This window comes from Chroicocephalus ridibundus, chromosome 1 (assembly GCF_963924245.1).
Source record: "Chroicocephalus ridibundus chromosome 1, bChrRid1.1, whole genome shotgun sequence".
Taxonomy (NCBI): Eukaryota; Metazoa; Chordata; class Aves; order Charadriiformes; family Laridae; genus Chroicocephalus; species Chroicocephalus ridibundus.
The window spans coordinates 151009812-151027171 of record NC_086284.1 but is presented as its reverse complement, the minus strand read 5'-3'; the positions used below and the strand labels follow the sequence as shown (position 1 = coordinate 151027171).

The window sequence follows — 17360 nt, the reverse complement described above, 5'->3', positions numbered from 1 at the left end:
GGTCATTAACCCCAGAGTCACACCACCTTCCTCCCACTCCTAACTCCTTAAAGGGCTTGTATGAAAACAGTAGTTTCACGCAGGCAGGGAAAGCTGTTGCTTTCAGCCATTTCTTGTGAGAGGGGACCATCGATAGTGCTGTCGGAATGGCTGGGAGCAGGGAGCTTTGAGCTTTGCTGCTGCTGTCACAGGCAGCAGTGGTGGCTAGGAAGCATCTAGGAAGTTTTCCCCCTTTTATCTCCTCTAATCTACAATTATTGTCGAGAAGTAGAAGCACAGACTCGTATCTTAATATTGGTTTAGGTCTGGATGCTGAGGAAGTTGCAAAGGGCCAAAGTTGCAACCTAAGCACGTAACTTCAGAGAAACCGAAGAAAGGTACTGAAGAGCCAAAGGCAGCTAAATAGGCACTTACTAGCTCAAACTTAACACAGCAGCAGTAAAAATTCAAGATGTTTGTGCAATATTTAAACCCAGAGCACGCTTACAAATTGCCTATGTTTGCACTCCACATACATGACGCTGTTGCTTGTATGCGAAGGTGGGAGGCCGAGCACAGAAATAGTCTATCAAATACTCCCATTATGACTTGATCCTTAGACAGGGATGCTTGTTTTACATTTTAAACACTACACAGACTTCACAGTTGAGGAAAAACATCATAGAAAAAACGGGGCTCATATAAAATGGTGGCTTGGCCAGAAACATTACCATTCAGAATGATCTTTCTTGTATTCATGAGATGCAGCCCAGGAAAACCAGTGGAGATACCTGCTTGAACAAGGGTCTGGTATTCAAGCTATATCTTGCTGCTGTATCCGTCTTAAAAACCTGAAAACTTAAAATGCCTTCAATTCTCACAATTAAAAAAAAAATCTGCTAGTTATAGGTTTCTTAATTAGAAAGACTTAATCCACATCGTACTAGTTATTCATGAGTTTCCAATTGTTTCCTTGGTTAAATTAGCAAAGTATTGATGTCACTCTCCAGCAAAGCACTTCCAGGGACATTTTCGGAGTTTCACAAACACTGATGAATACACTCGGAGTCACTGGGAGCTCTGCGCATTTCAGAATATCATATCATTTTGGATAACTGCTTCCATTGATAAACACTGATTTCCATACACATCAATAATGGGAAGTCTGCACTTATTTCCCAGACCGCCCCCAAACCCACCATTGTGCTTTTATATAGCCAAATGCTTTGGAGCAATAAAAGTATGTATAAACATCTCATTTATAGATCACAATTTGTCTGAGCAAAGCGCTGCGTAACATTTGAATTGCTAGATGGTAAGGAAACCGTTCCATGCTTCGATATTGGTTCTCTACGAATTTAATGTGAGGTTTCACAGTGGTTTTCTCTCCCCATGATGTCCCAAGGGGAGACTAAAGGAGCGGGAAGAAGTGCCTTGCTGATGTTAAACGGGATGTGCTTAGAAAGCATAAAACTGCCGAGTGAACACAGGCTGCTAAAACTCTCTCCCTCCGCCCAGTTAAAAAGGCAGACTTGATGGCAGAAAAAATAGTAAAGTAGTTCCTGTGTTATCAAACACGGCTCCTTTTTTCCACATTAATAAGGCACTTTTTGACATTTAAAAAACTGCTTCATTTCCTTTTCAAAGACACTTTTCATGTATCGCATCGTTCTAAAATTTTAGTGTAAAACCCAAAATTCTCACTGCTCAAATCCTAAAGAAAACATTTTTAACATAACACTGCATTTTACGACTGTTTTCATTTAAGACACTGAAAATTTTCAATAAAACTTTTTATTTTCATTTAGTGAACCCCAAATGAGATCTTTTGATTTCTCGTAACTGTCTGCGAGCTGAAAATTCCAAAACTGCGCAGCAGAGGGGTGAGGCTCCCTCCAGTGCCTTAAACCATCAAGGAAATTCCAGCAAAAAGGGAACTATCTGCCTTAATGCCACTGAGATTTCACAGGCTGTACCTCAGAAATCATAGAGTCTAGTTCAGCAAAGTTAAAGGGTAAAATACAACTCGTCTTGTACTGGGTTGTTAAGTCATTAATAGTTAATTTAAAAACTATGGAAAACCACTGAAACAAAGAAAGCAACCAACACCCAAATCCCCAGATTATTCTGCTTATCCCTTAAGTCTATGGAAGGAGTTTCCTCTTTTCCACCCAAGCATCTCCAAAGATGTCCCTGAGCTCACTGACCGCATTCAAACTTGGCTGGCTCTTTCTATATGACTTAACAGCGACACAGAAAGCCAGCTTCGAAAAAACATCTGTGAAGCCACCTCTTTTCTCTTAGAGATGAAACACGGGTGCTTCCTCCAAGACATCCGCATGCCGAACTCCACAAAGTCTGAAGGGGCTCGGAGCTGATGCCTCCATTTGGGCAAAAGCAAATCATCTGCTGAATGCCAGAATAAACTTGCAGAGAATACAAATATTGGCTTCATGTTTTGGTAATTGATGGGAAAAAAAAGGTGCGGGTAACCACCACAGTGCCTTTTATGGAATCAGATACCTTCCATGAGAAAATACAGTGACTCTAATTTTTAAATATGGGTTTCAAAGTCCTTTTTAAAAGTTTCCTGCTCCTGTACTTACAAGTAATGAAGAACCTATGTAAGAGCAGCTTCAGATCTTCCTTTATTTTCTTCGTCATTCACCACCCACTGTAGGGGACTTTGCTGTACAGCGAACACTCTTCAGGCTAGGTATGGATGCTTATTAGAGAGAGCGGGGAGAAGGACATTTTAAATGTGAATCAGAGAATACATCAAGCCTTCAGAGGACTGGGCTTGACCTTTGATGGTAGGAGCAGAGAGACGGACAATTTTCCCCCACAAAGCTACGTATATGGACTGAATGGATGCAGTTATGACGCAGGTGTGCTGGTTCAAATGGTTCCTACGAGGACAAAGCAATCGAGAATCATCGTTTCTTTCACTGGGTAAGACAAGAATCCATTTCTTAGTCATTGTTATGTCAGTTGGAGTCCTCAGTTTAGGATTCGTCATTTCTTGACCCATTTCTGGATAAGACTGCATTTAAAGGACAGGTGTAGAACCTATGTACTTTTTACAGGTATAAAGAATATATATTAAATGTAAAAATACACGTAGACACATAACGAACACACAGAAGAAGCATTCGTAAGGACATTTACAATAAATGGCACTAAACACCTTTATTAAGATTTTTAATTTTTCTTTTATGAAAATGAATAGGATTCTTTTTTCCCTTGTATGCAGAGGAAGAGCAAGCTAATGGCAAAACTTGAGACCGCTTTCTTATTTCAATACCATCTTTGCAGCCACAAAGATACAACTATTTAACAGACAAGGAATACTGTTTATTGCAGACTTTAAGCTGATTCATGTGAAAAAGGCACTATGAAACTTAATCAAACTAGATGATTAAATTTGTCTAAATTAAGTGATATTATATATTATATATAATACATATATTATATATAAAATCACACGACCATGTGAAGTAAGAGAACATTTTTGTGACAAAAATCATTGCATCTTCAAAAATAATATTTGCTGGAAGGGATGTTTTCTTTTCTCCCCCTTTTGCCTCCAGGAATCCACTTTTCTGAAAGATTACATTTATAAAGGAACAATAGCTTTTTACATAAGGAGAAACTGACATCTGGTGTCAACACGCAAAGAAGTCTAGATTATACACTGTTCTTTTGAAGGGTTAAGTTATAAACAAAAAAATGCAAGTATATTAAAAAAAAAAAAAAAAAAAAAAAGTACTGCAAATTGTTTCATGGCTACCTACAGGAGATCTGGTCACCTCTCTGAGCTGCGTTACTATTTTCTAGTTGTTCCTTCTTGTGCAATATTATAGTTCATCACAAGTGAAGTATTGATAAAATCAATGTACAGCGTATTATTTCGCTATGAACAGCATCATTAGCAATAAAACATCCTGGGAGTGATGCAAGAAAGATTCAGTCTATGTCAGGCTGCTGTTCGTTCTCTAAACGTTTCCCCTCTGACTGCTGGCATCAACGACTTAACTAAACATCCTGCAGCCGAATGCACGACAAGAAAGACTGAGCCAAAAAGACATAATTGCAAACTACAGCAAGAGATGGGATTCAGAATCTTGTTATTACTGAAGGGTTCAAATGCTTTGTTATTGCTGGCTCAGCTTCCCTCAGATGAATCACAAACAAAGACGTGGTCCAGTTTCTCTGTCATGGAATGGGTAATTCCATAAAGCCAAGACTCATCTTTGGGTGTAAATGAACGACGTGCCAATATTTTCACCTGTCAGGAACCTCCATTGAATTTCTCATCTGTTCATTTTTAATGATGAGAAGCTAGCAGCAGGTACTTCTGTGGAGACTACTGTAAATTTTCTTTATGGTGGCTAGTTACGTTTACAATATTATAAGACATTCCCCTGCACTGCTTCCTAAAGCAAAGCTGGATGGTATAATGCTACGGACAATGGAATTAAAGAAAAGAGGAAAGACATTTTAGTGGCTGCTTCCTTCATCAAAGGACTCCACACCTGAATCTGTGGCAGCTGCACTGATTTTTTCTTGTCGTCTTCTCATAATTTCTTGCAGTTCTGAACTACCACTGTTAGCCTATAAACAAATTAAAAAAAAGCAAGTTTACTTGTGGTTTTGACACATGATGAAGATCCTCTGCCAGCATTTTATTAAGATAAATGTCTGAACAACTTAAATTCACCATGCACTAAGAATCTGATTAAATAACCTTTGGAATAGGAAAGGATTTACACTATCCTTAAACGCAGACCAGAAAAGAACCTGCAGACTATTAAAAGCGTCAGCTTGACTGTTAGCACTGCTGAGCATCTTTTATTCTCACGCAAGCCCCTCGAAGTGTTGGATATTTATGGGGTGAAATACGGCCTCAGTAAAAGCAGGGTTAAAGCCCAGCAAGTTTGTGAGGATTCCACCCTTGAGGATTTAAATATCATGGCAATCATATTTAGAAATTAAAGCACATAAACCCTTGGTGAGTTTAGATTTATGTAACCAAAAAATTCATGCATGTACATGGGTTTGCACAGCCAAGGCCTAAATAAGGATTGAGATACCTAACCTTAGTATCCCACGTCACACAACACACCATCACGCATCTGCTGTTCAGAGACACAGGCTTCAAACTTAGAACACAGTAGTAAGAATTGAATCATATTACTATATTAGCAACGATGTAGTATTGCGAGGACAAGGTCTTATGTCCCCTTTCAGGGTGAAAAACAGGTCTGCTGAGCCAGCTGCAAACAGATTGCTTCAACAACCTAAATGAAGTTATGAGCAAGGGCAGGACATATATCCACCAGAGCAGAACTTTCCAAAGTGTGCATGACTTTGAATAAAACTAGAGAATTATAAAGCAAGAGCCTTATCCGCTATTGTGTTATTTGGCTATGACACGACCTTCCCAGCTTCAAAACCATCTTCCAAAACAACCGCTGAATAAGGAAGCAGAAACTGTTTTTGAAATTTGCAAAATAAATTTCAGGACTGTTAAGGGGAAAATCCTTCAATTGATTCTGAACTCTGAAAATTTATCCCATTACATAAAAATTAATTTAGATTTATCCCATTATATCCATTACAATGCATTAGCTGATGCCATCACCTGACAGACAGGTTAGGTGTCTACAAGGAGGAAGGCTAGGATGCTTCTCCTAGGTAAATTACCATTGCTCTCTTCTCCCAGAGTGGAAGGGCAAAGCAAGGTGATTATAATTGACTCTCTGAAGGTGAGAGAGCAGTTTTATTGCTCTTAATTCGTCTTGTCCTTGCCTACTTGGTTTCAGGTAAAGAGCAAGTGCAGCAGTCACCCATTACTGAAGTCATGCATAGAAAAAACATCAGCAGATATCCGACAACGTGCTTTATCAGAGGTCATGTAGAAATACTTTTCTGAAAATGACGGAGCTGTCGAGGCTGAAACAGTTTACCTTCCTGATAACATCAATAACTGCACGACAGAACTGGAATTCCAACTACAAACTACTGAATTCCTCTGCGTGAGGTGGAACAACAGTAAAAAAGAAACTGCAGCTGCATAAAGGTGAAGATCTGGTTGTCCGGACTTGAGAATGCAGCCCCAAATCTGAGATGTGGGGCTTTCACTGGCCTGCAGAAATGGTATAAATCCAGAAACACTTGTGGAAGACCCCAAGTAGAACTAACAAAGACCTGAAAGGCCTTGAGATTCAACAGTGAGTTCACTCTACCACTGTCTCACGCCTAACAAATCAAATCTCCTCTACAAAGATAAAGCAAAACTAACTCACCCCCACCAAAAGTGCCTGGAGTATCTATTGGTTCAAGCACCAGGAAGAGCAAGAGTCAAGAAAAAGGGCATTTTACTCTCTCTTATTGTTTTCCCCAAAACCCTTCTCAGTTCATTTTGTCTTTTGCAGCCTGATTACAGTCTTAAACTTGAGTACTACCATGCATTTTTTCTAACACTTTGTGGACCCCTTTTAGAAGTGGGAAGAGATCCCACCTAGTGTTTTGGCGGATGCTGTTTCAATGGATTAATACCAAATAACTCAGATACAAATAATGCTTATCAACATGATGGGAACTGAGCAAAAGCCAGCTGCCTTGCAGAAAGAGCTATTTACCTCTACAGGCTCAAAAGCAGCGACCCAGCATCGGGTTAGTAAGAAGGGCTATACATACCTCCAAGGCAGATTTCTGTACCGTAATTTGGCTGTAGACCCTAGACCCTTCTGGGCAAACAGTCCTCAGTTCCTCTTTATTGAGGGAGAAAAGCTGAGCACCCGTCAGCACGCCAAGGCTGTTGACAGTCCTGAGATCACACCAAGAGAACAAAGAAGAAATAAGCAAAACCACACTAGCTAAAGGAGAGAAGCAGGTTGGCTTCATCCCACATTGTCTCAGGTAGGGCTTCCGAATCGAGACAAAACTTAATGCAACAGAATTCTTGAAGTCAATTAAGCATCTGTTATAACATGTACCTTTTGGTGGAGGCTAATATATATAATCTTTTTGCCTTAAATATATCCTTATCTCTATAACCACGTTGATATATATTACATACACACATACATACATATATACATAAATATATATGTATATATGTATGTAAAAACAAATCCTTTTTTCCGAGAGTGCAGCTGACATATATTGACGTTCAGAAGGCTGCTTGATTTTAAAAAGTGGGAAGACCACATCCTCATTACTGACAGGAAACTAATTTTAAGAAGTTTTCTTACGTTTGCCCTCAAACTTACACAGGGTTGAATCCTTTGGACTCCAACCACGCTTTCACATCCTCAGGTGAAGAGTCGTAAGTGATGTTAACTACCGGGATGTTCGGTCGTGGCACGTGGAACTTCCTCTGGGCAGCGCTCCGGCCGATGGTGAGCCGGTGAACAAGTTCATCCTGCACCTCCTCCATCTGCGATTTCCTGCCTAGAGAGGGAGATGCCCCACAGGAGCAGGAGTCATTCTCAACGTTTGCTTTATCAAAGCCAGGCCATTTCTTATGCTCCACTTTAAACTCTTTTTTTTTAATTTTCTTTAAAGATTCATTCACTAGATCTGACTGAATTATTATTCTCCCTTTACCCCCAGGGAAGATTTCAATATTCCCACTCCTCCCTTTGCAAAACAAAACAAAAGCAAAGAAAACACCCTAAAATCCAACTGAGACCCTAGAAAGAGGAGATGATCTTGATGTCACACAGAGACACAGATCAGTCTGACAGCATCCGAGCTGTGAAGAAAATGGGCACAGAGGGTTATTCCATTGTCATAGTCTCGTTTCTTCAAGTAGAAATAAGGTGTTTTAAAAATGAAAACAAAGAAGATCAGGAAGAATAGAAGATTGCTTACACAGTGGAAAGGCAGCACTTTCCACAAACAACTTCTTCGTGCAAATCCAAGTAGGTAAAAAAATTCCACTGCTGCTGACGCCTATCACCTTAGATCCAATAAGCTATTACAGTAATCACATTTTTGAAGGGGTTTTAAGAAATTTGAATTCACTCCCAGTCTGGAGTGACTGGTTAGCTGAAACAATATCACACTTTGCATTAAAAAAGTAGTAAAAAAAAAAAAAAAAAAAAAAAAAAAGTAGTTGCTCTCCCCAGAGACACAGGAATTGGGTAATTTTTTTCTTTAAACCAAACTGTACAAAGTTGCTATCCCACAGGACTTACTTGTCTGAAGCATTTAGTCCATTTGCTGGTCATTAGCAGGCAACAAACTGAAATGCTTTTCACGCATTTCAACAAAATCTATTATAATGACACTGAAAATTGTTTAAAATGCATATAAAATGTTCTATGGATAATTTCAAAAACCAGGTAGAATCCAAAAGGGTGTAAACATCTTTTTGGGCACAGAGAAGATACTGATTTAGGATAGTTAAACTCTCCATGCAGTAACTGGAATAACTACAGAAATCCTTTGACACGCAACTTTAAATGATCTCAGAAATTCTCAGGGAATCTGTACCAAGATATTTTTAGTTATCTTTACTCAACCTTCTTGATACACAAAGAAAAACTACAGCACCTTCTCTGATGCACTCAGGTGGCCAAAGCTATTGCTTTTCTCCCATTACGCTGATAGCAAGAGAGGAAAATGACACAGTTTCAATATGAAAAAACTGTAAGATAGCAAAAATGTTCCTTTACTTTTATATCCTTCCAAAATCTCCCAAGGGTCAACATCTCTAGACAGTTAGACATATAAAAACAAGCTTTACATATGCTTTTAGGATTTATTTTTTTTAATCACCGCAACAACAAAAAAGAAAAACCCTTGGCTTAGCCATTTTCTTTTTTCTCTTACAAAATAGCCCCAGGTAGATAGTGGACAAAATATCTCTAGCAAAATATTTGAGGCATTCAGGCCCTATTTCGTTGGGTTTTTTTGCCCCCAGAGTGTGAATCAGAAGGCAAAATGACATGTGCTCAGTGATACGCGAAGGTCTGAGATGGGATATACAAGTAAAGCCTTTAGGCAATGTTATCGAAGCGTGCACCAGTTATCTTCCCAAAGAGGAGGGCAGAGAGAAAATTGCTATCTTCCTTCTATTTACACTGATTTTGAAAGACTTATGTTTTATCTAGACCAAGACTATATCAAAGGACAAATATTTAGCTGTTAGATAACTGATTCTTACTGTTGTTAGATGCATTATCATAAACAAACTAGATTCCCTCGGTGTGAAGCAGGTACTACATCGCGTGTTCTCTGCAGGGTTCAGGTGGGCACTTGGGCAGCAGGTGTACGGGCAGGGTTGCCCCTTACCTTTGCAGAGGCAGCTCTTCTGTGAGGACTATGAGGTACTCGAAGCCCATGAACTGGGACTGAGCGACCGCTCCCAAGAGGGCACAGGAGCCCTCGTGTCTGGCCCAGAGCCTCAGCGGGGAGGCTGAGAGGGCAAGAGATGTCTTGTAACTACTCAATCTACAGCAGCCCTTCACACCTCACACCCCGTACCTGAAGCCAGGATGGTCTTCTCTATCCATTACAGATGGAAAACGTGAAGGCCATCATGGATTCAAGGAAACACACCTGCTACAGCATGCAAAGTCCTTTGTACATGGAAATAAAATTATCATTTTTGTGCGTGTGTGAAATTCTTCACCGTCACTTTCCACATCGGGTTTCCGTTTTTATTTAAGTAACAAGCTGCCCAGAACAGGACAAAGGCAGAAGCTGGCCCTATTGTTTCTTGGTAAATGGCAGTGAAGCCTGTTCCCCCTGCCAGGCTGTTCTCCATTTATAATTTCCAGCCAGCCAGTCTCTTATGTGAAAATATTTAAAAGGTCCTGGAGCCTTCCTGAGTTCAGAGCTTGGGCAAGAGCTTGTCTACCACCAGACAATGTCAAAGCAGGCTCCACCAACTGAGGGTGGTTATCCAAGCAGGCGTGCTTCCCATCCACTGGGGACAGGGAGAAAAAGAAGCCCTTCTGCAGAAAGAATTACACTCAGTGCCAGTTTTTACCCCAGTTGGAAGCGGGATTTTCTGATAAGGCAGGGAGGCAGAGGATAGGAAAAGCTGCCAACTCTTAAACTGCAAAAAGCTCATTATTTTAACAGCTATTACTTTAAAAGCTATAGCAAATGCTTGCCTACAAGTTTTTGTTATTTTTAAGCCAAGCAATCCCATTGCTTAAAGTGCATTTAGGACAGAAATTATTGACCAAATAAGTTCTTGTAACCTAACTTGATACAGAGAAGGAGCATCAGCTAGGCTTTATATTTACAAGGTGCCCTTAATCAGAACTTTTCATGACTGCCGCACACTGCTGGATGCAGGTTACCATGTTTTTCCAGCTAAAGGGCTACGGAGCATGTTCTCTCATCCTCCTAAGACAAGGACACAAAAGTTTGCCCAGTGGCCTGCCAGTTGCTGTTGCTTTGACCAAGCTAATGGGATCTGATTATAAGACGAGTCTCCTGCAACACTATTACATTATAGCTCCTATGCATCGGCCAGAACTGTAAGTCTTCTTGCAAGCCTTGGATACGTGTTTCAGAATGGTGCAAATGCCCTAGAAATATGGATGGCCATGGGCAGAAGTGTACAAACAGCCTAACTGATTTTAAAAGCAATTTAGATTGTAACGCGGCAGTGAGTTCAGGTGGAAAACGTACATTAGCTAGAATACCAGCATGGGCATTTACAGTGCTGAAAACCACTGACTGAAGATCCCGGACAGTCATAAAAGGAGAGAATTTAGGACTGGGACAAGTGCAGAAGTGTTTTGTTCCTACTTACTATCGTGATTAGTGAGGGTCAGAACACACATGAAATATGTATTTTAAACGTAGGGTTAAAGCTAAATATTTCATAAACATTTACCAGAAACACGAGGTTTTAAGGAATCTAAGGATTAAGCAAAAGGCACAGGAATGGGGGAAACACTTTCTTTCTCACTTCTTAGACAAACTTACGATCCACAGGAACTTGCTTCTGCCTCTGGGTGTCTCGTGCGACACTACCACCGCTGTCGCTAGAGGTGCTGCTTTGGCGGCTGATGGTTGCTGGTGCTTTGGGCATGGGAACCGGTATAGGTGCTGGTGCGCAAGGAGGGAGGGGGACAGCCACAGGGACAGGAGCGGGTGTTGGAGGGGGCGAAGGAGTAGCAGGAACCGGATCAGGTTGTTTTGCAACATAGTCCGTCCTTTGTTTCTGAAAAGATACAGAGAGACTCAGTTCGACAACAAAACTTGGGCAAGACATCAAACAAACTCAGGCTTCTTCAGAAAACACGGGGATGCTTCGCACCAACTGATTTCATTTATTACACAAAGGCATCTTTCTTGCCAAATATAGTTCCAAAATTTACCAAAACTTGATTTGGCATCAGTCTCCTTCTCTGTCGGACACAGAATTCACAGCATCAGCATCATCTGAAACACTTTTCTTTCTTTCAAACAGATGAGTTCTACAAATGAATTTTTTTTTTAAATTGAAATGTCTATTACCTGGCACTTTTTAACAGCTTCCAAAATTGTTCCATTGTTGGACTTTATCAGTGTAAAAAAAAAAAATCTATATTTTAGAGATGTTATGTAAAAAATAGTGAAAAATGAACATAGCCAGACACGCCTAACCCTCACTAATGGTTTAACTTACAAATGTCACTGAGGTTGGGATAATGCATTGTTTCTTGAACTGCAGACACCATTTAAGAGGTTCCTGCTCCTCCTACCCATTCACAATTGTGCCTTTTCAGCTGTTTGTGTGGTCACTACATGCCACCTCAATGCAATAATCCAATTAAAAAAGCCCAAAGCTCAAACTCCACAATTCTTGGAATAGGGCTGTTGTTTCTTTTCCCCCGCTTTACACAGTGTTCTAACAACATGCAAATTATCTTGCTGCTAATAATTAACAAGCAGGTCTCTCAAGAATAATTTTGGGGAATAATTTCTTTTCTCCTTCTTTGCCTTTAGAATGGCACCAGTTACAGGAAGACACACGCATTTTTCCAAAGCAATCTCAGTGACAGACAAGCCCAGAAGCTCATAAGCAACCCAGGCTACCCTTTGCTTTCAAACAGTTCAAACTCCACATCTCACTGTTTTAACAGTGCTCCCTCTCCGCAGTTTTGGACTAACACAGCTTGAAAGTTTAATATTAAAGTTTGTTTGCTCAATAGGGATGCCTCATTTCTTAGTTATGAGAAGTCTGCTTACTTTGGTATGAAAATAGATGAGTACATTCCCCAGATTCACTGCTCCTTCCTGAAATACTCTTCCCTATTTCCTTGGAGGCAGAAGGTTTATGGCAGATCAAGTAGGGAAACATTTGCAGGAGCCATATGTTAGAACCTGAGCAGCAGATCACTGCCCTGACAACAATCAAACTTTCATTAAATGTCAGCAACTGCCCTTATCCAGGAATCCCCAACTCAGTAAGTCTACTTGATGGACAAGGCATTTTGTAGTGAATGTAAACTGGGACCATTACAGCTAAGCTATGCAGAGTTACACCAGCAGAAAATTTATCCCATCAGCTTCTATGGCCGGTCAATAAAAAAAAAAAAATCTTTTGTTTCCCTTAGACAATTTTTCACTTAAATCTTAATAGTCAGCTACTGGAGCAAACATACGGTCTTACAATACATTCCCCATTAAACCTTTTCGGTTTCGTTTTCCTTAGCATTTAGTTGCTCAGAGGTACTCATCTCAAACATTTTGTGTCCACCTTGGGCAGTGCATTGTGGGGAGATTAAAAAAAAAAAAATCACGATTGACTTTTCTGTATTCTACTATGTTAATGTTAAGACAATAAATGCTTTTTAAAATGTCAAATGCCAAGAAAAGTGAAATGAATAGTATAAAAGAGAACAAGCAGAAAAATGTATATGTAAGAAACCTGTCCTTTGGTGATAAGAGTGCGCCCTTCTAGGTGTAGAGCAAATATACCATAGTTTTTAATATATAGATGTACTATGGTATATCCAAAATCATGTTAATGAATTTAAAAATTTCATGGATATTAAAATATTCTAATGGTATTCAGATATTTTTTTAATCTTGTTCACAGATTCCAGTTGCTAGACTGTTATCCCCACAAGGTACCCTCATGTGTGCCCCGACTGTCTTAAACAACATGCAAGGAAAAAGTGGGGTTTGTTTTTTTTATGGTAGAGAGGATTCATTACAAGCCAAGACATCAACTGCACAGCACCACAATCATAATCTAGAAAAAGTGATAGTTAAACACCACACGTAGCTCTCAATGGTTGCCACTGATGTAGTTTCAAAAACATATTGCACTGCAATCACAAGCCTCATCAAAACAACTCGCTGGAGTGAAAATAAAAATTCAACTGGAAGCATCACTCAAACTCTAAATTTACAGTTGAAATCACATTGAAATGCACTTCACATTTTGTTGAACACTGTCCAAAAGCCAATTATACATTCAAATCACATTTAACATTTCTTTTTTTAACGCTTCCTTTTTTAACTCCAGATCTTTTGAGGACATCCACACATTCACTCCATCACTTCTATGCATTGCTACAAAAAAAACAAGCATGCATTATGAAATTTGGTGACATTTTTGTCATTTTTGAGGTTCACTAAGAGTCATTTTTGAGGTTCAATATCGGAAGAGTAATTTTATTACCTCTGAAAGCTCTCCCAGCAATTGCTGTGAGAAAAATGGAGTAAATCACATCAAATAGCATTGTTCGAAAGCTAAAAAGTAACTACATCACACATCACTCCTAAAATTTCATACACATTAGCGATTTAAAACAAAGGAACATCAGTCCTAATAATTACCTCTTCTTACTCACTAAGCAACTCGTAACATAGCGAGTTATTATCATTTTCTTCTTTTGAATGCTGAACAGAGAGTAGGCTACAAAACATGCATATGTGACACCATATAAGCCATGAGCTCTTTTCAAAGCACCTACCCAGACACAAAGTTAGGAAGAGGTTTAATAAAAAACAAAACCCAAACAAAAAAACCTGACAATGGATTGGAGATCATAAGGTGAACGTAGAGAATGCTTGCAACTGTAGAACGATAAGAATTGAGTCATGGCAGGTACTAAAAAAGGAACTTATTTATTTTAGCTTAAGAAATGTTGGCTAGATTAGTAAATGAGGTTAAATGTCGCTGCTGACATGGCTGTACTCACTAATTTGCCAACAGCCGTAAGAACAATGAACAATCATGGGTTTTGTTTTCCATTCTTTCTCGTATTTTCTTTTTCTTTTAAGATTAAACTTGCAATACTCAACTCATGTAAAATTGAAGCAAATTTTTTAAATTATTTGGAACAGTGATGATACATGCTTATTAAAAATATGGATATATCAGAAAAGCTTGCTGGGACTAGATTTTTTTTCTTATTTTTTGCCAGAAAATCTTTGTTTTTACAGGAAAAAAAATAACAGAGGTCCCAAAGCTCTTTTTCAGCACACTACAGGCTGCATCTTGTAAAAAAATCAAGATTCAGTATGATTTGATCTATTTTTAATGTAAGCAAAATAATAAGTTTGAGTAAAAGTTAACAGTATCAAGCCTAATTCTTGTTCACTGTAAAAAACCTGAGAACAACCTATTTTCCAAAATATTTTGGCATCAAAAAAAGGGAACGTGTATTCAAAAGAGGGTAAATACAGACTTAGCATGAAAGAGGCGCTGGATACAACCATAGCTAGCATTAGGGCTCAGAAATGCTCTCATTGAGTTAACACAGACACAGAGCTTCCCATTTACTCTCTTTCCAAATATTTTAGTGCCTCATTCCTGTTTGCACAGTGACAGGAGTCCGCCAAGAGGGCTGCAGAGCGTTCGGCCTCAGTTTTGTCAACAGCATTGTGGTTTGGATATTTTCTTGGGGCTCTTTTTAAGAGAGAACTAACTACTTCACCCAAAAGGGCCAACGAGGTACCCAAGACCAGGAGAGCAAATTTCAAGCAAAGTCTTTTGACAGAGTTTCCTTTGGTGGGCTCAGCTATTACACAGAGTCAAACATCTGCCTATTAAAATCCTGTTACAAGTCACCCAGCTAGCTCTTTGTGGAGTGTAAAGGATTTATGTTTTTATTGGATTTACAAACCTGCCTTGCTAGAATCTTGCCAGAATGTAAGAAGTACATTCGGATGGAAGAAGGAGAAATTTAGACAGAATTTACTTATTCAAATTGGTCTTAGCTAGGACTATTCCCCATTTCTTAAAAAATAATTAATGGGCAAACTGGTGACTTTAAATTCCTACCATTGATCAAATCTTTTTTACAACTATTCATTTTTGTATAATAAGTGTCATCCCATAATTTGGGATTGAATCAATGTTGAATTGGGAAGGAAACGACTTTTTTTTTTTTTTTTTAAGCCTTCGAAAAGCCTTGGTCTGATGGCAACTTTAAAGAGCATTTGATATGAAATGAGGCAAAACAGGCACTGGCTCTTGGTCAAAAATTATGATATCTCTTTGGCCACTGCAAAATGAACACCTGGCAACTGCATCTCTTCATAGTCAAACACTTCATGATCTGCAGGAAAGATACCAGTTGGCAAAAGATGAGTCTAACACTATGACACTAACTTGGAGCACAAATGCCATGCTTGAGGGGAAACTACTTCCCACAGAGATATTTTAAGTCAGCTGCTAAACAAAGAGACTTGAAAGAAAGGTTTTGATGGTAGAGCGCCAAGAAATGCAAAGGACACTTGTCCCAAATGAGGTGGAGACTTTTGTCTTGGTGTTTACATACCATGAACATGCCTCTTAGATATACTGTCACAAAAAACACAAGTCATGGTTTTTTCATAAGACTACAGGACTGCATTTGGCTTAACATTTACCCTGTGTGCCTCACGATTTCATACACATCACTGATGATATAACTGTCTCACCTTACAAAGGGTGTCATGAGATTAATTAACATGCCCACCAAGATACACACTTCTATCCCAATTATGTTCCTCAAATTTCTTTTTGAAGAGCATTAAGAAAGGTTTAAAAATGCACAGTAAGTAGGAAATATTACAATTAATTATTTCCTAGGTTCACCAGCAATACTTGTAAAAAGAAGAAATCAGAGTGCTTGGGAAACTGTTTATGTTCATATATAACGGGATGGTGAAGAACCACTGTTGGTTCACAATAAAAAGGCAGACTAAATCGTCAACACCACAGGAAACTCTGATAATTAATAATTAACATTAGTGGAAAACAAAAACAATCAGCAAAATGCTCTCCTAAATCTGCAAAAGTACCAAACAAGCAAAAATATGGGTTTCCTGTTAAGTAATTCAAACGACCAGAAGAAACACAATGTTACAGCCTCTGACTGACAAAGATGACAAAAAACCCCTAGGATATTGCTTCCAATGTTCCTGCAAGTATCATCTTAGACCATTCGGTGCTTTAAAGTAACCATCTGGGAGCTCCATCCTGAAAGGACTAAGAGAAAATTCCGGATCTAATCTATTGTGTGGACTCAGGTGTCGCTAGGAGAGGGAACAGAGCGAGAGTAAAATAAACTTTGTAGCTCTAAGAATAATTGTGAATAATGAGGCATCCATCCATCTCTCAGCAAAGGGGTGTCTGTCTGTAGGATAACTGAATGAAAAAAAAAAATTACCTCTTTAAATGGAATCCCTAATCCTTCCTAATAATCTGGCAACACCCTTTGGTCAGCTGGGCTTCGAAGGCCTTTAGTCTGTCAAGAAAGATGCTAACCTTGTACTTAACACTTATCTGTGGCTCAAAGCCGACCAGGGTGCTCACCGCAGCAGACAGGCTGCTTTGAAAGCAGTCTTTCAAAAACCAAAGGTGACTTAGGAGACCGGCAAAAGCTGCACGGCACCAGCCGCTGAGCCTGCTCGCGTTCAGGCTCTGGCAACGGCACCGATAGGAACCGCTTCCATTTCCTGCTCTACCCACAAGTTCTCCTGCTTGACCTTGGGCAAGGCAGTCATCCCTTCAATGCCTCATTTCTCCCTGAAATAGCAGCAATGTCTCATAGCGCTGTTATGAAAATAAATAGGCTTATGCAAACAGATTCCAAACGAACCATGTATCTATCACAGGGAGAGAGACAAGTGAGCACGCTCAGGAGTGCTAAAATTATAATAATCGCCATAAAGTTAAGAACAACATTACTGACACATCTTGGTAAAGACTCCCTTTATCCTGTGTAATTCATTGTATTCCTAAATAATTTCACATTATTTCAAGCTCACATTTGAACATGATAAAGCTACAAACAAACCAAATCATGGACTGTGGGGAACAATCTGCCAGAAGGTAAAGAAACAAAATTATCTTAAATGTTGTTCTCTGGCCCTGATTTTCATAGGTCCATGGAGAACGCTTTGTGAAAATTATTATTTTA

General features: G+C 39.3%; 1 protein-coding gene across 9 annotated transcripts in view; it reads right to left on the bottom strand.

Annotated features, from left to right (window-relative positions):
- Positions 1 to 3153: 3153 nt before the first annotated feature.
- The window catches only part of EPS8 (EGFR pathway substrate 8, signaling adaptor), a 139745-nt gene continuing 125538 nt past the window's right edge, over positions 3154 to 17360 (bottom strand). For all 9 annotated transcript variants that reach the window (XM_063358775.1, XM_063358784.1, XM_063358712.1 and 6 more), the window contains 4 exons: positions 10939 to 11176; positions 7257 to 7437; positions 6682 to 6811; positions 3154 to 4593 (listed from right to left, as the gene is read on the bottom strand). In XM_063358775.1, the coding sequence (XP_063214845.1) occupies positions 4480 to 4593; positions 6682 to 6811; positions 7257 to 7437; positions 10939 to 11176 (663 nt within the window). In that variant the 3' untranslated portion in view covers positions 3154 to 4479. The remainder of the gene's footprint in view (positions 4594 to 6681; positions 6812 to 7256; positions 7438 to 10938; positions 11177 to 17360) is intronic.